General features: G+C 41.2%; 2 protein-coding genes across 3 annotated transcripts; both read right to left on the bottom strand.

Annotated features, from left to right (window-relative positions):
- Nucleotides 1-858: 858 nt before the first annotated feature.
- Nucleotides 859-3,713, bottom strand: LOC147619536 (putative NOT transcription complex subunit VIP2). Of its 2 annotated transcripts, XM_086773220.1 has the most exons (4): nt 3,501-3,713; nt 3,247-3,410; nt 1,500-1,861; nt 859-1,123 (listed from the first exon to the last, which is right to left on the bottom strand). In XM_086773220.1, exons 2-4 carry the CDS (start codon nt 3,331-3,333, stop codon nt 1,120-1,122), a joined length of 453 nt encoding a protein of 150 aa, XP_086629346.1. In that variant the 5' UTR covers nt 3,334-3,410; nt 3,501-3,713; the 3' UTR covers nt 859-1,119. The 2 variants fall into 2 exon arrangements, with proteins under 2 accessions (XP_086629346.1, XP_086629345.1); XM_086773219.1 differs by having other exon boundaries at nt 859-1,861; nt 3,501-3,710.
- Nucleotides 3,714-21,945: 18,232 nt separating this feature from the next.
- Nucleotides 21,946-23,940, bottom strand: LOC147619535 (17.3 kDa class II heat shock protein-like). Its single transcript, XM_086773218.1, has 2 exons — nt 23,580-23,940; nt 21,946-22,400 (listed from the first exon to the last, which is right to left on the bottom strand). The coding sequence occupies exons 1-2, from the start codon at nt 23,787-23,789 to the stop codon at nt 22,155-22,157; spliced, it is 456 nt and encodes a 151-aa protein (XP_086629344.1). The 5' UTR covers nt 23,790-23,940; the 3' UTR covers nt 21,946-22,154.
- Nucleotides 23,941-24,593: the final 653 nt, after the last annotated feature.

Raw genomic sequence — 24,593 nt, 5'->3', positions numbered from 1 at the left:
GGTATTTTTTGTTCAGTTTTCTCAGCCTTCACCTTACACCTTCGCAAAGCAAATACGCTTCCTTGATCTGCTTCAGCCTCGTCAACCACATGATCCACTTCATGTCGGCCCATACAAGACCCATAGGTCCCATCATTGAATTGGTCACACTACACAAGAAGGTTTGAAGCGTGCAAACCACTTGGGAAATTTCATGAAGAATAATTGCAATCGGAGAATCGTGAACGTGAAGGAAGTCTGTTTGGTAAATGCCTGTTAAATTTGCTGTTCTATCTTCTGGTAACATGGGCACAATCTCTTTGGCAGCCCATGAAGTCGCAATACCTTGCAAATGAGCAGTCTTGCCACCCTTTAAGTCACAACTTTTGGTGTGCACCCTCAAACCCATCCATGATTCTGAGACCTCGGCACTCTACCACAAAGTCCATTAAAATTTCTTCTCGTGGCAGGGCTGGTAGACATTGATGATACCTTTAGCAAATCCATTACCCCTCCTCGTTTCCTTGGACACCAATGTGGCTGTTAGTGGAAGAAATCTGTAACCCACAGGCAGGTTGAGCTTATTTCAAGAGCAGTTTCCAATAATTCTACCAAAAAGGAACCCACAAGACTACCTTGAGTAGAGGATTACATGTATAGAGTTCAGATCTTGCTTATTTCAAGAGCAGTTTCCAATAATTCTACCAAAAAGGAACCCACAAGCTACCTTGAGTAGAGGATTACATGTATAGAGTTCAGGCCTTGCTGAAATTCTTAATGTAGGAATCCTGCTCTGTTCCATCTTAGTCAAGAAACTGAAAGGCAAGGTTTCTTTTCCACACTTGGCCAATAACAATGGTGTGATGAACAAGACAACTCTTAAGAGCTTCAAATTGAAGCAATTCAAATTAGAGAAAGCAACATAATCTACCACCGCCTCGTTCCTGCCAATCCCCATCCATATTGGTATTAGGCATAAGAGCATGTGGTTACCATGTGGCAAGAGATGATGTGAAGAAAGAGAAGGTAGATGAGGTGATGGACTTTATGCTGGCTCCTTTGGCTGCTCTTGGACACTCATTGAAGGAAGTGTTTGTGCCACCTTCAACCAGATACCTGAAAGGCCTTCTCGGGGCTGATTCACCTGATTTCCAAGGAGAGCGGTCACAAAGCAGAAGTCAAGTACTCTACTCAAGCCCCACCACACTTATAAAACCACTTACAATATCCTGGCTATAGAAACTAGCCTTCCACTCTGAATCTTCATTTCAAATGCACTTGAATGACTTCCTAAGCAAGAAAGATTACATGGTTTGTGGCACAGCTCAAAGAGATTGAGGCAGCATTGCAGGAGTGGTGTGATCCTATGGAAGATGATGAAGGCTATTTTAAACAGAACACTTCACTTTGCTCAGCATTGAGCTTTAGATATTTGGTTCCAGAGAGGCATTGGGCTAGTTCACTAAGGACATCACTGACGGCGGGCAGGAGGTTCGGATACTGGGCTGCTCAGGTTGTACCTGGGAGGTTGACCATCAAGGGACTCCATGGGACAACTCCATCGTAATGCTGCAAGGTCTGTGCCAAGAGCTAAAGTTGTCAGATCTGGATTTCGCGTCCTGATCACACCAAGCAGACCTAGTAAACCAAAGGGATCAACTGCCATGGTCTGCAGTCCCTGTTCTGTAGAAGGCTGGCCCAATGCAGCCAGTTGTTGATGAGCACCTAGCCTATACTGTAAGTGTGACTGAATATGCTGCTGTTGATACTGCTGAGCAAGCTGGTCATACGAACCTATCCCGGATGTGGGGTTAGCAGTTGACCTCAAGCTAGATATGGGTACCTGACCACTGCTTGCACCAGGAGGTCCGACTGCTTGAGCCTGCGGATCAAACCAGCAATTCATCACATTACATGACAACAGCCTGAATTGCTAACATAATAACCCCAGGGAGGGCAGGATGTCAATTTCATTTCAAAGCATAAAAGAAAGCACCAATTTAAACCTTGGCAATGCAACTCATTTTGGAAAGGAAAGGAGGGAGGATGGGGGTTTGGACAGGGGGTGTTAAAGGGTGTGTGTGTGGTTCGGGAAAAGATAGGTTCAGCTTAGCCTAGAACTTGTTCAATTTTCGTAAAAGCCTTCTCAAATTGATGGGAGAAGGAAAAATACCTCCTCAACATTTTATAATTAGATAAAAGCATGAAGAAAATGCTTGTTCAAAATTGCATTTTCCTCTTCAATCAATAGTGAAAAGGATTGATGTTAGGTTCGGCAAAAATGGTTTCCCAAACAAAAAGAAGAGGGGGGGCGGGGTATATCAAGTGGGTGGCTTGTTTTTTGTGATAGGCAGTGGTGGACACAGGTCTTAGCGTGTGCAGAAAGGCACAGAAAATTATCTATAATTTAAAAACCTGCTGGAGCAGCAAGTCTTGTCCTTAAAAACTACATAATTGTCCTTCAACTCTTCTAGATATAGGTACCTACACTATTGTGCCTACGTTGAAGAATTTCCATTCACCCGTTCTAAAGCATGCATATAAAGGGCTCCACCTGCCTGAGTATAGGTGCTTATGCAAGACCAAGCTAAATTGAATTTTGAAACATTAACTAATCTTACAAGAAGTGACTTGTAACCATTTTCTTTTAAAAAATTTGGTGAGAAACACCGGTTCATATACACTACTCACACACCCAACTCCGTTACATGCACGCGCAACACCGTAGAGAGCACGGATCGAACCCGCACTACCACAGCTGGGACTTCGTCCGCTTTAACTGCTCCACTACAGCCGTGTTCGCAACTCGTAACCATTTTCAAAAAAGACAAAAACATGCAATTATTAAGTCTATTGACTATATGGCATTCAATTTATGTGAAATAATCCTAGCCTTCTAAAATGCAACACAATATATCCTACACAGTTAGAGATGAAGAAAGTTGGCCATTGCTTTGACTGTATAAAAAAAAACTCGCTCCTCACATAGTCCCACTGAAAGGCAGGACCAATAAAACAAGGGCAAGTGTATATATATCTGGGATCGGCAGCAGCGCGGGCGCGGGCAAGGGGCATCAGCATCATCTTATACGACCTAGTTGATGCCCCTCATACGACCTAGTTTCCATGCTAGGCTGAATTTCCAACTGGGACATTGAAGTAGAAGAACTGTGAGAAATTATCTTGTGCTGAACACGCAGGATTTTGAAGTGTTTTAGCTCGCAACTGGTTGCGAATTTGAGGGGGGGGCGTAGGAATGGGCCCTACCTGAAACACTTCAGCAGCCGAGTACATTTGCAACAAATCAGAAGAGCTGGATCCAGCAAATGATCCAGAAGCAGAGCTTGGATACATGCTAGGTGGAGATGATCACTGCTTTGTTGTGGCAGATGTCTATACAGTATTGATGCAAAGCCTGCTGACCCTCCAATCTGCACAGCAGTGAAAAAGAAATTGATGTAAAGTCTGCATAGTGCAGAGAAATGCTTAGACAGGCGAATAGTATCATCAAGGGTAGCTACCAGGAGGGTGCTTGACTGACAGATGAGGTAATAACATGCCGCCCAGTCTCAAAGCTTCAGAGAATTGTGCCTTATAACAGGATCGCTTCACATGGACAGGACGGGAGATGAATCGCAGGAGCAGGAGCAGGAGCAGGAGCGGGAGCGGTAAGGATTGTAGCATTTGTTTTTTAAACCTTACCACATTATTTAGATTTAGATATGATCGCGTGTCACTTCACAATTCGCTGCCCTTGCTTTGTTCTGCTCGCAGTACATATTTTTTATTTATTTTTATTTTCCGAAGGTACAGGAAATTTTAAAAAAACACACACACCCGGCGCTGGGATGAGGGCTGGTGAACCCATCGTACATGCTTATAATCAACCCATCAAGGGTAGGTACCTAACGAGGCCCCCAAGACTTGAACACAAGACCTTGGGGGTACAGACCAATGCTCTACTAGATGAACTAGCACTCGTTGGTTTCTGTGTACATAATTTTAAAAAATTAGAGTTTATACTTATTACTCCTTGCTTTTATTTATTACACGTCTGGTGCTCTTATTACTAATTTAAATCCTATTTCTATGTAGCTTTCTCTAAACTTTCCAAAATTTATTCCCCCCTCCCTCCCCTCCCCCCCAAAGGAGTTTCTGTGATTGAAAGGATGTGAATGGAAGGTCACAAAACAGAGTGGAGTGATAGGGTTAGCCTAACTGAACGGCCATCTCGTGCTCAGGCCCTGGGGGCTCCCCCATGGCGAAACCAGAGGGGTTCCCCCATGGGGGCTCCCCCATGGTGAAACCAGAGGGGGTCCGGTTCGGGCACCCCAAAACCATCCTCGAAGCAAACGTTTCAAAACCAAGTGTCCCATCACGCGGAAGGCTCGTCGTCCCAAACCAAGCCATCAGTGCAAGAAATGCAGGCTCAAGTGGAGGGCTCAATATCCCAGGCTATTGCTGTTGAAATATACAAGTGAATAGGGTGTGTATGGGAACAAGCTCTTGAATAGAGGCTGTAAAAGAGGAGATGTAATTGTGAAAGAACCTGTGAAAAGGTGAGAAGAATCTACTGGGAGAGAATAATGGGTAGCATGAGGGAATTTAGGAGTGTGGAGATATTCTGGGAGATATTCAGGGAAAAGAGAAGAGGTGGAGAGAATCAGGCAAAAGGTGGAGATATTCAGGGAGTGAATCATGGAGAAATCAAGGGGATTTGATGCTTGATGTAAACACTATAAATTGAGGCATAGCCCTAATGAGAATTTGCTGGTTTTTGAGTATCCATGCCTACATTAATCTATCTGCTAATTATTCACTAATTACGTCTTAATCATTTCTTAATCACTTTGTTAATCATGTTGATTCTAGTGTATGATCCACCATAGCTCATCATTATGCTCAAATTTCAACATGGTATCAGAGCCATGCCTAGAATCAACCAGATTTATGAGCCCATTAGTTAATTAATGAGGATTAGTAAGATAATTAGCAAAAAAATCAATTTTTAGTGAGTTTTTTATCTTCCCCTTCACCCCCAGCCAGTGGAGGAGCTCCCTCTCCTTGCACACATAAAATTAGGGCAAACCCTTCTAGGACATGATAGCCATCTTAGTGCTCTTCAAGCTCATCAAAAAAGAAGTGCAAACCGTCAACGGAGGTGGGAGAAATCGCTGTTTTAGCAGGCTACGTTTTTCTGCAGCAAATCACTAATTCCCACTTCATCAAATCAAATTGCTCTAATTCCTCTTAGCCCCGGGGGTTTTCAAGCATGCTCTACAAGCTGGTGAAGACAGAATTCAATTTCATCAAGTCTACAGTGAGATCCAAGCTCTTCATCAAATCTGCAGGTGACTTTGGTAAAACAGAGATTAAGCTTTCATTATTTGGTCAAATCTTGTTTTTCTTGGCTTAATCCTCTACTAGACTCATTGCTATTGATGCCTTTGAAAGCATTTGAGCTCATTTGAAGTGGAAGGCATCAGATCTGGGCTCCCCGCATACTCTGTTTTCTGCACACAAACCAGAGCATTAATTTGCTAATCAGTGATTAATCAGTGCTAATCACTGTACTTTGGTGCAATTGAGGGTTCAAATTAACCATTAGGTATCTGATACAGATCCCTAAAGCTTCAGATTGCAAATCGGAGTTGGTTTGATACTCCAACCATCCCGTACAAATTGGTTACTCTCAATTTAATGTAATTTCTGGTAAAATTGTGCTGATAAATTTGTGAAAATCATCATTTGGCATTCAAACCTTGGTTAATGCCTGTAAATCTCACTCAAATACAAGATTATTCACAGCCAGAGTTGCATTTGGAATGTGCATGAGAATGAATGCTATACGCATTATGTATTGGGCACATTGCATCAGTGTAAAAATGGGAACAGACACTGCCCTTGTCCAGATTAAGGCAAGTGGTAAGACCTCCCGCATAAATTTGGGTTTGCATTGCATAAAGATACAAAATAAACATAAAAAGCCCAAAGGAACTGTCAGCAAAACATTGAAACATGTTGCTCACATGGAGCAAAATGACCTGACGGACGAGCTCATGGCCCCAACCATGGAAGAAGAAGAATATCTCTTCCCAAGAAGAGGATCCACACCGAGAAGAAGACCTGAAGGAAGACATGGACACGAGAAGAGAAGCTGCCACAAGAAGAGAAGCTGCCCCGAGAAGACTGAAAGAAGAGACGAACGCGTGGAGAGATGCTGCCACCACGAGAAGAAGACTGAAGAAAAGAGAAGATGTGAGGCTCCAAAGAGTGAGGAGCCATGTGAAAATCTCTGAGAGAGAGAGAGAGAGAGAGACCCCACAACCCAATGTAACCTGCCCCAATAAAGTAAAACCACCTCTGAGCCACCGATGATGTAGGCCACGTGGTAGATGTATGTGTGAGCACTTTAGTCAAGGTCGCGGGCACTTATAGTAGCCTTGGACACATAAAGAGAGAGAGTGTCAAGGACTATGGAGTTTAGGGACTTGAGGCACTGGTCGCGGACTGTCAAGTAAGAGAGAAACTTGATACAGGGTCCAGGTGTGCTGAGATAACTTGAGGGGAGGATTAGACACTGGTCGCGGACTGCCAAGTAAAGGGTGGCAAACTTGGTATAGGGTCTAGGTGTACTAGGAGTATTCACTTGAGGGGAGGTGTTGAAATATACAAGTGAATAGGGTGTGTATGGGAACAAGCTCTTGAATAGAGGCTGTAAAAGAGGAGATGTAATTGTGAAAGAACCTGTGAAAAGGTGAGAAGAATCTACTGGGAGAGAATAATGGGTAGCATGAGGGAATTTAGGAGTGTGGAGATATTCTGGGAGATATTCAGGGAAAAGAGAAGAGGTGGAGAGAATCAGGCAAAAGGTGGAGATATTCAGGGAGTGAATCATGGAGAAATCAAGGGGATTTGATGCTTGATGTAAACACTATAAATTGAGGCATAGCCCTAATGAGAATTTGCTGGTTTTTGAGTATCCATGCCTACATTAATCTATCTGCTAATTATTCACTAATTACATCTTAATCATTTCTTAATCACTTTGTTAATCATGTTGATTCTAGTGTATGATCCACCATAGCTCATCATTATGCTCAAATTTCAACAATTGCATCAACACAAGGTATGCAGGGGGCTTGGCAAACATCAGTTGGAATCCGAGAAATCATGCAGGATAGTTGCCATGCACCCCCTCCCTTGCATGGCCTACATGTGGCACGTCCCCACGATTAGGTGTAGATAACCTAACATTCTGGCACTTCCAGCCTGAGCTGCAGCTTGATTTTCGCATGGTGTTCAACCTTGAGTATGCCCTCCAAGGCCATAACACCCAAGGAGGAGATGGAGTCAGAAACAAAAGTACCTTCGGAGTCATCTCTGAGGAACGAAGAAATATCACCGACTTTGGATGTGGACGAGATTCGATAGATCAACGAAGCCCTCTCAAAGGTGACCAAGGGCAAAGTCCTGAGGCTGTAGCAAAGAGCAACGAAGCGGGAGGCGACCAGTCTAATCGATTGCAAAATAGGCAACCTGGAGCTAGTAAGAACATACCCGTTTCATTACCTGAAGATTTGGTTAATGAATGGAGCTTTCTTACCAAGCACGTGCAGTAGTCACACTGTGTTATGGCCCTAGACCTCTGTAGAGTATCTGCACTCCTGGATTAGGAATAACTCGAATGTAAGAGGCTGGGAGTAGAAAAGACAATTTCTTCCTAATAATTACTATTGCTTTCTCTTTAAAAATGAACAAATGCCCTCAATGTATTAGGAATAGGGCAATGGATGATTAGGAATTCCCCATTGTTTGATTTTAGATGGTCACCGGATTTCTCCCCCTTGGGACCCAAACCCTCCATCGTACCCATCTGGGTAGAGCTTCCGAATCTGCCTTTACAACTTTGCCTGTTTGCTGAAGCTTATTGTTAACCCATTGGGTAGGGATAAGACCCACTGATGACCTCAACCCTAGGTGGCACCCCTAGGCTCTTATCGAGATGGATATCACTCAAGAGCTTCCGGCCAATTTATCTATCTCAACAGGAAGAGGATACTCTATTGAACAACCAGTAATATATAAGAATATCCCTAATACTTGTTTCCATTGTGAAGCCAAGGATCACTATATTAGGAACTGTTTTATTAAATTCTCCCCTCCTCCTCCTAAACCGGATGAGCAGAAGGCCCCAAAGCCAGATAATCAGGGTTTTTAGAGCATAGGAAGGAGAAACAAACCTTTCAACAAGAGTTGGCAACCAAAAGGTAATTCCAAAGTGAAACAGAACAATAGGTTCACCCCTCTCCTCATGGATCTTGTTAATCCTTCCCAACCAGAGGAGGAGTCACCTAGTGATGTGGAGGAATATGTCCCGACCTCCCAAGCCGAGATTAGACAAGGAACATTTGCAAGGGAAGTAGAGGACATGGACTTTCAAGAAAATTTCCAAGAAGAGCAGCTTCTCCCCTCAAAAGCAGATGAAGAGTCTCTACCTGGAGAAAAATCTAAAAAATGTCTCTCTTGCTACAATTAAGCAAGGGATAAGGAATGGCAACCTAAGTGATCTGGGATCCTCTAAAAGGAGGCAGTCTCAAGTGGGAGGGATGCATTCCCTAGCCCCTAATGAAAAGACCCCTAAGCCCTCTAGGAAACCTCCATCTAAAACCCCCAGAACATGATGCTAGACAACATTACAACCTTGTCCTTCAATACAAAAGGACTCACTCATGAAATTAGACCCCATCTTATAAAAGATTGGATGTGGCAATCCGGTTTAAAGCCCTCCGTTATATGCCTACAAGAAATCGAGGTGGTGGGTGATACCTTGTAGATGAATCTATTGACAGTTTCCAAGAATCACTGCTGGTTTGTGCCCTGCTTGCATCAGCAGGGTAGCGGGGGAACAGCCATAGGTATTGATGTATCTTTAGCTGCTTGCATCAAAGAGGTCCACATTGACCCCAAACACAGATGGATAGCTGTGTAGATTGATACAAGGGATTATCTCTTTACTGTGACTTCAGTGTATGCTTCGGGCCTTGCAGGTGCTAGACCGGAGCTATGGACATCTCTGTTGAGAATTCAGTCTCCCAATGAAACAGAGATAGCAGTGGGTAATGGAAAAAGTAAAAGCAAAGTTTGACCAATGGAAGGGCTATCAGCAGAACCTAGTACGAAGATGCTTAGTCCTCAAACACCTGCTTATTCCCACGACCATCTACTTCCTATCATGCTGGATGCCATCCAAGAACAACATCAAAGAGTTGCAGTCATTGTGCAAAAACTTCCTATGGTCAGGAGATGTGGATATGTATAAAATCCCTAAGGTTGCATGGAACTACTGTACTCAACCTAAACAGAAGGGAGGTCTTGGGATCCCAAATATTGAGGATATAGCCACTAGAATGGCAGCTAAATGGATCATAAGAAGCCTTTACCAACCTAAGTCCGATTGGTCAATCTTAATTCATAGAAACTTGAGATCTCTCAGATTGGCAGTCAGAGAGAAATGGAGAAACATTCCGTTTATGCCTCTGTTCTTTAGCGGAATGCAGATAAAATCCTCTGGTTCAAAACTGGTAAGGAGTTTTTGGTCCTCATGGAATAGAGTAAAGGGGCGCGTATGCCTGTCGAAGAACACCAGGAAAGCTGCAGGTATCTTCTGTAAGGATTTCGTCTGGTTCTCTATATGCCTGACGCATTGTGTGGATACAGCTAGCTTGAAGAAAGCCCATAAATTATCAAAGAAGGGGATACAATGTTGGGAGGATATCTGGGATTTTACCACTCAGACGTGGTATGAGGCAGATAAGCTAATGTGTCTATATAGAATCAATAGAGAGGATCTTCTCTTCATTCAATCTAGAATAACCAAATGGGATCCTGACAAGGCAATGCTCATACAATGCAGAAGAGCCTTCACTTTGGATACATTCAATTGGATTCATTCCAGCTCAATGTTACCCATCCCTCCCCTGCCTTCACTTTGGATACATTCAATTGGATTCATTCCAACTCAATGCAGAAGAGCCTTCACTTTGGATACATTCAATTGGATTCATTCCAACTCAATGCTACCCATCCCTCCCCTGCCTCTTAATGGGATGCTGATGCATGTGAGACTAAACTCAAAATGGAACATCCTTTGGGATAGAAAAGAGTGGGAATTCCGTTTTTCTAAAATCTAGTCAAATATTATTCCTCCTAAAAATTCGATCCTATTATGGCTCATCATGCATAAATTGATTTGGACCAACTCTAGAGCAAAAAAACTTGGGATTGGGGATGGAATGTGCCCTTGCTGTAAAACAAGAAGAAGAAACCGTCCCCCACCTGTTTATTACATGCAAATTTAATAAAAGTCTTTTGGAACTGATTCACCATTGCCTTGCATCGGTCAGGTGTTCTCAGTTAACATGGAAAGAAATCCTTCTTAGGGACTTTACTGGATGCTCATCAAAAATTTGGAACACAATTAGAGCTGAATATTTGTGGTGTGTGTGGATTATGCATAACTTCTCAGTGTTTCAGGATGTAGTCTCACTCAAATGCCCATGCTTGAAGAATGCTCTTTATTTGCAGTTGCAGAGATGAAGATGATACTCAAAGCAGACACAATTGTTTGCTCGGCTGAAAAGCCACAGATCGAAGTCAAAGAAGCTCTTGCCATCAATGAAGCTCGGGAAGAGTACGAAGAGAAGGTCATATTAAAGCCAACAGGGCAAGCTAGGAACAAGACTTGACAGAGGTCAGCAACAACCATTTGGCAAAGGAAGAAGTTGAGTTAGCTCGATTTATTCTAGAGTTAACTGATCTTAAGAATACCATCCAGTAATTTCAATGAGTTAAGCTTCTCTAAAAAGCTTTTTGTATGTGACATGACAAATTTTTGAATAATACAATATCTCTCATTCTGATTTTAAAAAAAACCCAAAAAAATTATTCCCCCACCCTTGACCAAGTTCTCCCAATCCCTTGGATACTGGGGCTCCAATGGTATGTGAAGATACCAAACTTTAAGCTTGTCAAACCATACAAATAAACCAACTTTGTATGCATGAGTGTGTGTTTCAAGTGGCTCCCTTCATGCTTGTTAAACATGTACAAGGAGTGCAATCTTAATAAGTATCAATGAGAGGGGGTGTGGGCGTCGCCAACTTGGCTAGTGGTAACACTCTAGCCAACAATGGTGCAAGTTGAAATCTTCCCCTCCCCTTGCTGCTCTGGGGTTTGCAATGTTTTTTTTGATAAAAAGCATGAATGACTCGGCCTCTCAACCCAAGAAGAAAAAGAGTTACTTGATTTAATCAAAGAATATGAAGGTGTTTTCACATGGAAGTATACTGACATGAAAGGTATTACTCTTGAAGTGGTCAAACACACCATTCCAATCATGGAAAGTGCAAGACCAGTTAAGCAACGGCCCTATCCCCACTGATGAATCCAAAATATGGAAAAATGGTCAAGGATGAGCTGCAAAAACTCATTGATGCAGGATTCATTTATGAGTAGAGCATACAAAGTGGGTCTCACCAATTGTGATTGTGCTTAAGAAAATTAGCAAACTCAAAGTCCATGTTAACCTCAAAAAGGTGAATGCCACCACAATTTTAGACCACCACCCATTTCCATATACGTGGAAAGAGTTGTGGGAAAAGAGGCTATTATGGTTACCCTAACTCTCCTTGAAACACATCCAAAAAGAGATTACCTGGTGAACCGCAACTGTCGTGTGAGGATCTTTCCAATGGCCAAGCTCGTAATCCTTGAGGTCTCCAAGCTCTACAACTCCTTGAGAAGCAATTCCGCTGTGTCTCCCACGAGAGTTGTCACACTGCCACGTTGCACTATGGGTCCTCGTCCCTACTCTCACCTCACTTCACTCACACACACTCACTAGCATGCATTAGGGAGAGAGATTAGCAAGAGCAAGACTCAATTGCACAATGGGAGAGTATGTTGTATTATGAGAGAAATTCACTTATATACATGGCCATAAGTGTTCACACTCACTTAAACTGTGGCCGATCGGGCACTTTAGGCTCATAAGAGTCCTAATGCTATTACAATGACTACTCTCATAATATGTCCATGAAGTACATCACTTAGGACTTCATTCTATCTTGCTGCCACATAATCTTGAAGCGAGAATCGCCAATAAATACGTTGACACCATTACGGGCGCCCGTCCAAGTTGTAGCTTTGGACACTATTGCTTCATATCTTGAATGTATGTCCCTTTGGTGTATCTTCCGTGACTCCTTGATGTAAGATAATGGCAATAGCTCTTGTTAACCCTAGAATTGGATTAACATTCCCCCCTTCTTGATGGTGATTGCATATGCGTGATCGCGTTGAAGACTGTTGTGTGGGGAGAATGAACAAGCTCTGTCGATGGCATTGATGTTGAACGAGGTTCAATACTCTTTGTTCCTCCAAAAGAAAAGCTAGTTAATGAATGAATAGGTTAGTGGTGTATTGGGAATTCTTAATGAGGTGGTGGGTTTTGTGCGAATGATCGCATTTTTATATTTGTGTGAGCCCTTTTTTTTTGCTCACTTTGTTTTTGGCAATCATCGGCAAGGTTACATTTGATTTTTGTTAGTGGGGACACTAAGAGATGTTAATAATGGGAGAGAAGAGAGAGAAGGATCCGAGAAACGTAGACTTAATGATCAGAACGAGATGGTGATTCTCAGTTCCTCATTTGATTCATTGAAGCGACATTCATCATTTGAAGAATTTGGCCTTTGATGATGTCCCTTTGCGTGGCAGGATTCTTGTCAAATGTTGTTGAGAAGGACCTGTTCCTATCTTCTTTTGCCCATGTGCTTTTTATATTTTTATGTATATTTAAGTGCTCTTATGAAGCAACTTTACATGAAGTACAAGAATTGAGTCATATAGACTCTTATTGAACTACTCTGTTGAAGTAGCCACTTGTTGGTGAGGATTGAAAGAATTACGTTGACTTGCGAGGCTAATATAGATATCTTCACTAAGGATTGAAGATCATTAACTTGTGAAGATGGTGGCGTCATTTGGAGAGGTTTTGTAATTTGAAGGAAAATTCTAGGCAATGGGTTGTACCATTGACCACCAGGATTTCACCCTGGCCCCCCCATGCAGGGATGTACCTGGAAGTTGTTGATGGTGAGGCTTTGGTGCAAATGTTCTCTAGTGCATAAGTATGGATATGTACTCTTAGAATTGGTGTGGTGCTCTATGTGCAGATTAAATTACACCACCACACTGAGTGTCTACAGTTAAGAGCGAGGCCATTACTCATTAGGAAATCATGACACTTCAATGTGTAGATATGCAAGGTTTCAAAATGTTACACAACTACCAGTACTTAGAGCCCCATTGGCTTTACCAGCACCACCTATACAAATCACCGCTACAGCGGGACAACCCAACTCTTCTTACTTGCCTAGGAGAATGTTCCGGGCGCAAGACGCTTCACCCTTGCTGCCACCAGTTCTACCACCACAGGTTAAGATCAATGAGGTGTTGATTAAAGAGCCGTCAAAAGATGTCGATATGGTGCGGGAAATAGAACTTAGTGAAAAGTATTACGAGGATACGGCTGAGGTTATGTCGGAATACTACGTCCGCCAGTACTTGTGTTTCAAACCATGGTACAATGGAAGGCCAAGGACATGAACTCGAATTTGAGAAGGGGACCGCTACAATGCTTTGGCTGTGGAGGGCCACATCGAGTAGCTGATTGCCCAAACAAGAATATGAGTCATACACATCAACCACCACAACAAGTGGAAGTTTTGCCCAATGACATGCCAGTGCTCACCTGTACTAAATGTGGGATTGATCATTTGATCAAAGACTGTCCATACCGATGAGCAAGTAGTCCTACTTCTACTACCAATCAAGCTGCCATCCAGACCATTAGTGTACAACCTAGGAAGATCACACCGCTCAATGTCCTGACAAGAGCTCAAGCTCAACTAGAAGACAAGGGAAGAAATCGAGCGGATGCGACGATTCCCAGAATTGGCCGAAGGAGAAGAGTTAAAAAAGTGGGTAAGGGTGAGACATGAGTCACAATCCAAGATGGATCCGAAGAGGATACAATTGATATCGGATCCACCCAATCGAAGGATGAAGGGGGTCAAGAGATCAATCATAGAGGATCAAATCAAGGGAAGCAAGGAGAGCAACCGATATGCTAATGTTGACAAAGAAATAAGAAAGCTTAAAGATGCCAAGGCCTTAGTCGAAGAATGTCAACGGCTTCATGATGCCAAGTTAAGGGCCAACAGAATAAGGGATACAGTTTACCCACGAAACGAGCCAAACCGGGATAAGGTATTGGATGTGCCAACCCCAATTCCAGAAGGAACAGAAGAGGAGTCCCAAAGTAGACACAACGTCCAGAATGTTTGAAGAAAATGGGTTAGGGGAGTCCATCCATTCTTTCCTTGTGGTAGAATACGAGACACCTACATGGAAAGAGCCCTCTCACTACAAGGAACCTAGAGATTTAGGGAGTCTCATGGCTCTGCTATCCACGCATGTCCAAATGCCATTGAGGAAACTGTTATGCAATTCACCAACCTTATGGATAGACGTAAAAGAATGGGTAGAGGGTTATCTAAGGCCATCCGATATACTGTAAGATTCCTCCCCCCAGCCCCTCAAGATGTCCAGTATCTTCCCCCTGTAATCAATTCCCTCCTCGGAGTAATAAAAGATCTTGTTTCTACCTATTTTGGCTTAGAGAGAGAAAATATTCTAGAGAGAGACTATTCCAATTTTATATATTTTTGGATGGAAAAATATCTCTTCTTATTAAAATAAATTCTCCCAAAACAGACGCTCAAAAAGATTTTCAGAAGGTGCATTAGAAATAAATTATAATCTGTTCAAAAGGCCTTATCCTAAGGGTCCAGATTTTCTGAAAATTTAAAATTAAGGTTCTGAGGGGCCAATCAGATTCATCCAAATGTATAGAGGAGATAAATTGAAGAAATAAAGAAAATCCTCCCAAAAATGAGTAAATACTCACATAAGATGAAGAGTGAACTAAGGACCAAAGGAAATACTAAAAAAATATTTTTGACACCTCAAGAGTGGGGATTCCCCCTCATGAAGGAGGTGCCTATTTCGCATGTGTGGTGGAGTTTTAAATTCTCAAATATTGAGATATTTTATCTCTCCTCTCTCCTTATTCAAGTCTAGTTCCAAAAAGTAAGCTAAATTGACCCAAAAATGGTCAAAAATTGACCAAACTGATTTGGAAAATTCTAGAATCATTTTGCTTGGTTAGAAGCTCACTTTTTCCTATAAATAGAAGCCTCCTCCTTTGTAGAAGCTTAATAGTGTTTTATGCACTGTTACTCTACTTCACCCCAGAGCCAAAAACAATGAATTTATTGATAATTCATTAGTTTTTGACCTTTCCCTCTTCAAAAGAATTGGTAGCCACACTTGTTGCAAACAAGAGTAGATCCCTCAAACCATCAAGCCAAAGGAAAGCTCACAGAAATTCAAGTAAGCTAGAAATCCTACTTTTTCTTTATCCCTTTTAATGGTTTTCTAATTTTTGTTTTCTTTAAAATGAAAAAATGATGTTATGCCTTGTTGGAAAGGCTTTCCCCCTCTCTTCATTCTTAAATTCAGCCTTTCTTTATCCTAGATAAGTAATCAAATTGTTAGAATTAAACTTTTCATATTGTTTCTCTTTTTTTAAAAGTGAAATTTGATTAGTTTAAAATACTTTAAACCATTTGGGATAATTTTTAAGTAACTTGAGGATAAAAAAATTGAAAAATGGTCAGCCATACAAAGGAGATTATGGCAAAATTTTCTTAAATTTTGTGAAATAAGTTTTATCTTTTATTATTCAAAAAGAGTAATCCCCACCATTTGTGTATTCTAAAAGTGTTATTTTCATTCTAGGCATAGAAAAATGCATAGTAGAAATATTTTTATTATAAAAGTGTTATTTTAATTATTAAAATTTAAATTCTATGCATAAAAAGATGTATATTGGATATTTTTTTATTATAAAAGTGTGATTTTCATTAGAATTAAATTCTATGCATAAAAAGATGCATATTGAAAATAAATTTTTAATTATAAAAGTATTACTTTCACCAATATTGATTCTTATGTATAAAATGATGCATAAAAGATTTTTTTTAATTATGAAAGTGTTACTTTCAATTTTTTTGTAAAAAATCAAATGTGATAAAATTCATGGTCTGTTTCACGTCGTGAACTGCACAATTTGGAGACTCGTATTTTCTAAACCCTGAACTCAATGAATGCGCTCTAGTGCTCATCGGAAAGCAAGCATCGAGCTCTCCGAAATTGGTCTTGAGTGTCCGAGAACAAAATCCATCATTTTGGCCTCCGACCAGCATCCTCAAAATTCGACCCAGTAATCTAGACAAAAAACAATCCTTAAAGCACTAAAAATTGCCCAAAACACTGCGAAAACAATTGCAAACCATATTCAAGCTTCTTTTTGAGGGTCTAAACAACAAAATCACGAAAAACTCAAAGAGACAAAGTTGTAGCACTCCAAAAATACTACGACTCTCTCACATATAGTTTTTCCAAATTCCTTTTGAAACACCTTCAAAAACAGGCTACAAAATAGGAAAAATATTCATAGAAAAAATTTCATCTTCAGACCTTGGACATACTTGACTAATATAGGAAGGGGAGTTGCCCAAGGACTAAGTGAGTTCTTTCCCACATTAGCACTCACACGCAACCTCAGTGACTCAAACAAAAATATGGTCATACAGATTTTCAAAATCATGAGCAAATATGATGGAACGAATGATTATGTTCAATTTATACAGATGTTTGAACAACGATGCGAAGCCTTTGGAAATCCAAATTGCCCCACTAAGGTACATACGTTGAACCTTTGCTTAGTGGGAAAGGCTAGCCGATGGTTCATCACATTGATGCTTGCGATCAAGACGAACTTCAGGACTTTGAGAACAGCCTTTATCCATGGCTTCTTAAGACAAGGTGATCAGTGGAGTGCAACAAGAGAACTCTTTTCAATTGAGCGTAAACCAAACAAAACCATTGGAGACCTTATCCTTCAGATAAAACTCTTGGACTCATGATGTGAGGCATGGGAAAAATTAAACAATTCTCAATTGAAGATATGTTTCACGATGGGCTTAAAGAATAATAACTTACACAACTTGATCATTGTATCCAATCTCGAAACATTTGATCAATGTTGTAAAGAAGCAATCTGTTTAGATGATAGCATGATGGAAGATGATCATGATATGAGATGTTCCTCATCTAAACCAAGTGAAGGAATGGCTGAAGAAAAAATGATCTCGAAATTGTCTGAATTCTATGTAGCCTTGCTTAAAAACTTACAAATGACATCTCTAGGAGAGCATGAGCTCCTCCAAAACCAAACATCCTTAATGCCTCTCCTAGTGATGAGTGAAATGCCTTGTGTCCAGTGTAATCACTACAACCATCCCAATCCCTATTGTGCGTACAAAGCGTCTATTTTTCTGTACTGCATATATTGCAAAACCTTTGGTCATGACACATCCCAATGTCCCAATTCATCTACAATTAACTCAAAACCTCTATCTCCCGTGCACCAAACACAAACAGTCTAAAGGGTAAAAAATGCTCAAGAAGCAGTTAAGCAAACACTTTAGTGTCTCTATTGTCGTGGACCGCACAAGGTGGCAGATTGCACAGTTTGGAATATTTCCATGCCCACAATCACTAACACCTTGCAACCCCTATGTGAACGATGTGGCATCGATCACATATTCCAAGATTTCCCAAGACGAGTTGCTTCACTGCAACTTGCCTCACAAAATACAACTCTTAACATCTTAAGTGTACAAAACCGACAATTGTCCATGGTACCCTTGAATGCGCTTACACGCTTGTAAGCCAAAGGACGAGAAATAGTTAAAAAGAATACAAAAAAAAACACTTCAAAATGGGTAGAAGAACATGCTTTAAAGTAGAAACCAAAAGAGAAAGTAAAACCTTCTAAATCCAAGAAAAACAAAGAGAAACAAAGTGTCAACACCAAGGTTAAATTAAAGGACAAGGAAAAGGAGCATGTTGAGGACATAAACCCAAAAGAGCAAAAATCTACACATGATGTAGAAGCATCCACCTCAATGGCTACCACTCAAACCACAAAACCCACATGCGTGACACATAATACAAAAGATCGAAAGAAATTCATTCTCATTGCATGGGCAAACATAATGAAATCTTGATGATCCAAAGAAAGTCAGAAGATGAAAGAAGTTTTAGAACGTCGCTAAGTGATGATGAAACAAGTTCTGATTCGTCACTCAGTGCACCAAATAGACCAATCAAGAAACTAGAACCCACCCAACCACCCCAAATTGAAAATCATGAATCACATGACATATGTGAAACGTAAAAATCAAGCTCAGGGAGTATGCTTAGCGTTGTTAAGTGTCATATAGGTACACCAGTTATGTGAATGAACCTCATAATGCCAATCCTAAAAAAGCAACCAAAATACAAAACCTAGAGGAGTACCGCTTTCCCTTTCAAGAGAAAGACGTACTCTCTACAAAAGAGTCATTAGAGACAGATTGCACAAATTATGCGGTTGAAAAAGCACGTGAGGAATTCGATGAATCCCGTACAAAATTATAGTAGTCTCTTAAATCGTCATTTGGAGGAGTGCTCTTCTCATGGTGAAGCCAGTATACCATCAGCACTTGCACCTTTAAAGGCTAAACATGAGTTATACCAAGACATCAAGAGCTACATAGAACACGACTGTGAGGATTCACAAGTCTCCAAATAGACCTCTTTTACAATTGTCAGAGGAGAAAGTATGCCATTGGTTACTCTTGAAAAAGCTGAGAGCCAAAAAGAGGATGAAAGTGAATGGGAATATGAGACCGAAACGGGATGTGAAGTTGAAAGAAAAACTAAAACATCCATAGTTCCACTTGAAGATCCTATCGTAGTATGGTTGGATTTACCTATAGGCAATGATTTTAAGTGTAAATGCATGTTGATTAGCCCTCGAGCTAGTCATAATGTCATGACAATAAACACTTGGGTGTCATTGGGACAATCTAAAATCATGCCTAAAGACAATGGTCTTGCAAGAGATGCCAATGGACAAAACATTGAAGTTCCAGGATACTTTAGCTATGCTACTCAAACAATCGGTGGAGATGTGGAATTTAGATTCCATGTTACTCCAAATCCCCTTGAGTGTGATATCATCCTTGGTGGAACTTGGATATGTGACTCGTTGTATTTAATTGCTGAATTCATGTAAACAGTCACCTTGAATACTCCTGCAGGCATTGTGCAATTGCTATTTCGGGAGGAAGAGACCTTGGAAGAGTTAGAACTTTTAATCTATCTTACGAATAACATCCCAAGAATTATGGCTAGATTGGAACTTTCCAATAAAATCACCATAATCGAAGCGTAGATTTATCCACAAAGAGAACACAATCTCATGACCCTCAAGTTATGGGATTTGTTAGGTCAACCAACACTCCACAACTCATCCTGAAAGAATTCCATTTACACAAGATTTGAACATGCCATGTTTGGAGTACTTTGAATATATAATGTATATTGAAAATAACTCCCTTATTTATAAGTTTTTTGTGGTTGAGTATGTGTTGGAAGCAGATTTGATCTTAGGACATAAACTGACTATTGTTGCCCAATGTTATGGCTCACCCTAACCCTCCTTGAAACACATCCAAGAAGAGATTACTTGCTGAACCGCAACTATCATGAGGATCTTTCCAATAGCTGAGCTCATAACCCTTGAGGTCTTCAAGCTCTACAACTCCTTGAGAAGCAATTCCCCCACGCCTGCCGTGAGCGTTATCACACCGCTATGTTACACTGCGGATCCTCGTCCCTCCTCTCACCTCACTTCACTCACACACACCTAGCATGCATTAGGGGGAAGAGAGATTAGCAAAAGGATTAGCAAGAGTAAGACTCAATTTCACAACGGGAGAGTATCTTGTATTATGAGAGAAATTCACTTATATATATGGCCATAAGTGTTTACACTCACTTAAACTTTGGTCAGCCGAGCACTTTAGGCTCATAAGAGACCTAATGCTATTACAATGATTACTCTCATAATATATCCATAAAGTACATCACTTGGACTTCATCCTAACTTTCTACCACACACTCTTGAAGCGGGAATCGCCCATAAATACTCCATCACACCATTACGGGCGCCCGTCCAAGTTGTAGTTTTGGACACTATTGCTTTATATCTTAAATGTATGACCCTTTAGTGTATCTATCGCCGTGACTCCTTGATGTAAGATAATGGCGGTAGCTCTTGTTAATCCTAGAATTAGATTAACACCCAAGCACCATTGTGCTTTGCCAGAGCGATAGGGTAATCATGACGGTTGACGACACAAAGTTGATAATACCCTATTGCCAAGAAGAGAATCCAACCGTAATGGATATCTATGATGCTGAACGCAAAAAGTTACAAGCCTCTTCCACCACCCACGGAAGTCCCTCTACACAATGACCTACCATTTACATCAATGACCGACTCCGATAAAGCATCTACTCCTTCAGCTCCATCCTCATCAACAAAGTCTAATACCACAACCTTGCAATTAGCACCTATTCCTGAAAAGGTTTCCTAAGCACCACCATCTACCTCTAAAAAGAAACTCAAACGAAATGCCCCGAATCCCTCGCCTCTTCATCCACCATCCTCACCACAAGAGATGGCTACATAATATCCTCATCTTCGAAGGCCACTCCACCATGAGTCTCACAACCGCAATCTCAATGCCAACCGATGTGAAGGAGTGCTCCACTCCGTCCGCTTCATTTAAAAATAAAACTTTACTACGACAACCAAAATCAAAGTTCTCTTAATAATGCCAACCGATGTGAAGGAGTGCTCCACTCCGTCCGCTTCATTTAAAAATAAAACTTTACTACGACAACCAAAATCAAAGTTATCTTAATGGTATCAAAATGTGGGTGGAGAAGAAGCTACTTGTAACCAAAGGCTACTACGAAGACACCAATCCAATTTGGGTACCTCGATCATCAAAGCCTCTTCCGCAATGCAACACTCAAAGGCCAAGGAAAAATAAAAGTACTCCATAACACCGTCCACACAAAAGCCTATGCGAGTTCCTCAAAGAACTCCAACAAGTCAAAAAGTGTGGGTACCAAAAAAATTACTGCAAGCACAAGGATACTACCAAGGAAATACTAAAGTTGAATTCCCAAGTGCATCAAAAAGTCCCCTAAGCCTTCACAAAGAAAAAAATCTTAGCACCAAAAGTATCAGCCCCATCAATTTATAATATTCATTAATGATGGTTGTTTGTACACGTGCTTCAATAACAAGGATATTATGATGGTAATCCCATCATATGGTTGACAAAATTGAACAAAGTGAAGACAACCTCACCAACTTCAATACCAACTTCACCTAAGATTCGACAAGAATGGAGACCCAAGCAACACCAAGTAAACAATTCAACCCCTCTCATACATTCAACACCTACACAAGAGATTGTGTGTTTAATCAATTCCATTGGTAACCAAGTAGTAGTTGTACCTACCGCCTCTACAGAGCGTGAAGCATAAGTGCAAATGCTACACGGTAGACATAAGAGCCTATTCTCTCAAAAGGGAATAGCCACAAAAACTTTGTTATCCCCTGCTAACACACCCAAGATCTTCTTCATACTTTGACAGCAAGAATGTATGATTCTACTACACAGAAACTGTTTGAAATATCTTTACTCCAAAAGCCAATTTTATTATCCTTACGTACCATTACTTTACCAAACAGACAAAAGCATGTTGAAAACACCCTCATTTACCAAGCAGACACAAAATTTCCCTTAGTACTGTTAAAATTCTCAAATACTGTAACTTTGAAAAACCAAAGCCAACTAGAATCACTTATATAACAATATTTTCATTCACATCCTTCTCAATTAATGTCCTTGAAAACCAGAAACTACCTTTAACAGAGATTAGGCACTGTGCAATACATTTGTTTCAAAAACTCTCAGTGAGGAATGCTTGTTAGAATCTAAACTATGCAGTGTCTGTCCACAGGCTGGGAAGAACATGCCATAGCAGGGCAACTTCTTCCTGCTCTATAAGATTTACTTGACTTCAATGCTAATGACTTTTGGGGCCGGGGGCGGGACTTTTGGGACGGTGACAGTGAGAACTCCATCCTGGCAGGAGGCAGAGATGCGGTCAGAATCTGCATTATTTGGGAGGGTGAACTTCCTCATGAATTTTGTTGCCCTCCGCTCCATGGATAGGTATTTCACATCAGATTCAGACTCTTCTTCCCTCTTGCGTTTTCCAGACAGCACCAGCACATTACCACTCTCAACAGTTACCTGCAAGAAATTACAGCAGATTATGTGAGCTCCCCATAATCCAAAAATATGCCCAAACTTTAATGAAATTTGCTTATATTAAGCTGCTTTGAGGCTAGGAGACTTGCAAAACAATCGCATTCCCGGGTAATAGTTAGAATTATGAAGCAGTACCACATGTTTACCACAGGTTCTCTGTTGTTTGAAAAATCGCCCATAAGGTTAGATAGCTTCAATTTGCTACATGAGTATGACATGTATGCAAGTTTAAGTTTGTAGTACTACGACATGTTCAGAACCGCAGGTATCTACATATGTAACTGAAGAGAGCACTAATGTATGTCTGTGACCAAGCCCCTCGATAAAGGGCATTCTTATTGGAAGTGCCTCAAATTAGAGCCACCACCATTACATAGAAAGCGAGGATAGGTTTTACATAGAAAGTAACAGAAAAACGAGCATGCGCAACAGGTAAGCCCCAGTGGCAGAATTCTGACATTCCTCACCTATAACCGGTAGTAGATCATCCAGCAGAAACATCAACATAAGACCGGCTATGGTACGTATACATACGTGCAACTCGATTCTGAGCCATACCATGAACATGCAATTCCATCCTTAGACATAGCTTGGCACGCTACTCCATCCCGAATTATATACCATGGCATGCAACTACATCTAGAGTCGCTCCATGACATGCATGTGCAACACCATCCCGAGCTATACATAAGTTTCATCCCAAGCATACTATGTATGACATGCAACCCCACCCCAGCCATATCCGGTCTATCCAAGATAACAAACAACTACATACATCTCGATTTAAGCAAAACCATCTTGCGAATCCTAAAAAACAGTCCTAAACCTGAGTAGACTGTAGCCTGGCAGAGTGGCCTAACAGCACTCAAAATGTACCACGCCGGTCACTACTATAATTCGCCCCTTCTCTCCATGTGAAGAAAGAGGAACGCCTTTGCAAAAAACGAAAAAACACTTGAAATTACAGGGAAAGCGTGTGAAATGTGCCGCAAAGCGCCCGAAATACACGACATACGACCGCAAAGCACTCCAAAATACTACGGAAAACACTACCTGCTGAGGAAAAACTCAGTTGCAAGAAACGTCCCATCCATAAATGCACAGAACAGTTGAACAGAAGGAAAGCAGAAAGCGCAAGCTATGGCGGAAATGGCATTTTACCTTGATGTCGGAGGACTTGAGGCCGGGCATGTCTGCGACGAAGACGTAGGAGGCAGAGGACTCCTTGACATCAACGGCAGTGCCGGCCATGGCGTTACGCTCACGCAGGTAGGTTTTGGCAGGGGAGTGCTCGCTATGGGGCTGGTCATCGTCCCCGCTCAAGTGGTGCAGGGCGTGCAGGAGAGGGTCACGGGCGATCAAGAACTCCATAGAAGCTGTGGAGAGGTTGCGCAGAACGGCGAGAGCTTAACGATAGTTTACGACTCGACGCGGGGTATTTTGAACGAGGCGAAGCTTTCCATTTCTCGAAGCTTCTCACCTTCCAGTAGCTTCTGGTTATTCCGGCTCGGGTTGGGACAATGGTTAAGGCCAGCCGGGTTAAGGCTAACTAAGGTGAAGGCTCCTTTATCCTATAACTAGCCTTGAATTTAAAGATTCAAATTTTCGAAGTTTTAGTTCTAAGCCCATTAATCTATGCATTTTTCCAAGAAAAACTGGTTGGGTTTGAAGGTCATCCTTTTTTCATTTGTAAGAATTTTTTTTTAATCTCTAACATTGCTCCTCCTCTACAAAACAAAAACAAAAAGAGTTAATAGGCCACCAACATCTCCTTTTTGGATTAAATTGTTCCTGTGTTTTTTTTAAATCTCTAGACCTTGGAGTTTTCAAAAGTGTGCTAGTTTTACTTTGAGATACAGATGTATGTGTGATAGGGAGATCGCACATACTTACATTGGTCACATCCTCCCAAACTTGGTTATAGAGTGTGATTCATATGCACACATATACACAGAGGTATGTTCAAACTCCCAAGCAAGGGGGAGTTGATTGATTATGACAAAATGTTGTCATGCATGGTAAAGGATTAGATTGCATACTTGAGCTTGAGGGGGAGTGTTGAAGTGTCCAAGCTCAAGTATAAGAGAAGAGAATGCCAACAAGGTTTGAAACCTTAGGTTGAATTAATACAAGTTCAAGTTTTTGGGCTTCAAGGGTCTCATCAAGTTTTGATTC

The sequence above is a fragment of the Cibotium barometz genome, chromosome 33, assembly GCF_041138505.1.
Source record: "Cibotium barometz isolate CiBa-2024 chromosome 33, ASM4113850v1, whole genome shotgun sequence".
NCBI lineage: Eukaryota > Viridiplantae > Streptophyta > Polypodiopsida > Cyatheales > Cibotiaceae > Cibotium > Cibotium barometz.
The sequence above is the reverse complement of the archived record's forward strand: the minus strand, read 5'-3'. Positions and strand labels throughout refer to the sequence as shown.

What these genes read in the sequence shown, in the direction of transcription:
- LOC147619536 (XM_086773219.1), bottom strand. Translation starts at nt 3,333, where the DNA reads ATGTATCCAAGCTCTGCTTCTGGATCATTTGCTGGATCCAGCTCTTCT. An exon ending in CGGCTGCTGAAGTGTTTCAG is followed by an intron (nt 1,862 to 3,246) that starts GTAGGGCCCATT and finishes TTTGATCCGCAG; the next exon opens with GCTCAAGCAGTCGGACCTCC.
- LOC147619535 (XM_086773218.1), bottom strand. Translation starts at nt 23,789, where the DNA reads ATGGAGTTCTTGATCGCCCGTGACCCTCTCCTGCACGCCCTGCACCAC. An exon ending in TCAAGTCCTCCGACATCAAG is followed by an intron (nt 22,401 to 23,579) that starts GTAAAATGCCAT and finishes AATTTCTTGCAG; the next exon opens with GTAACTGTTGAGAGTGGTAA.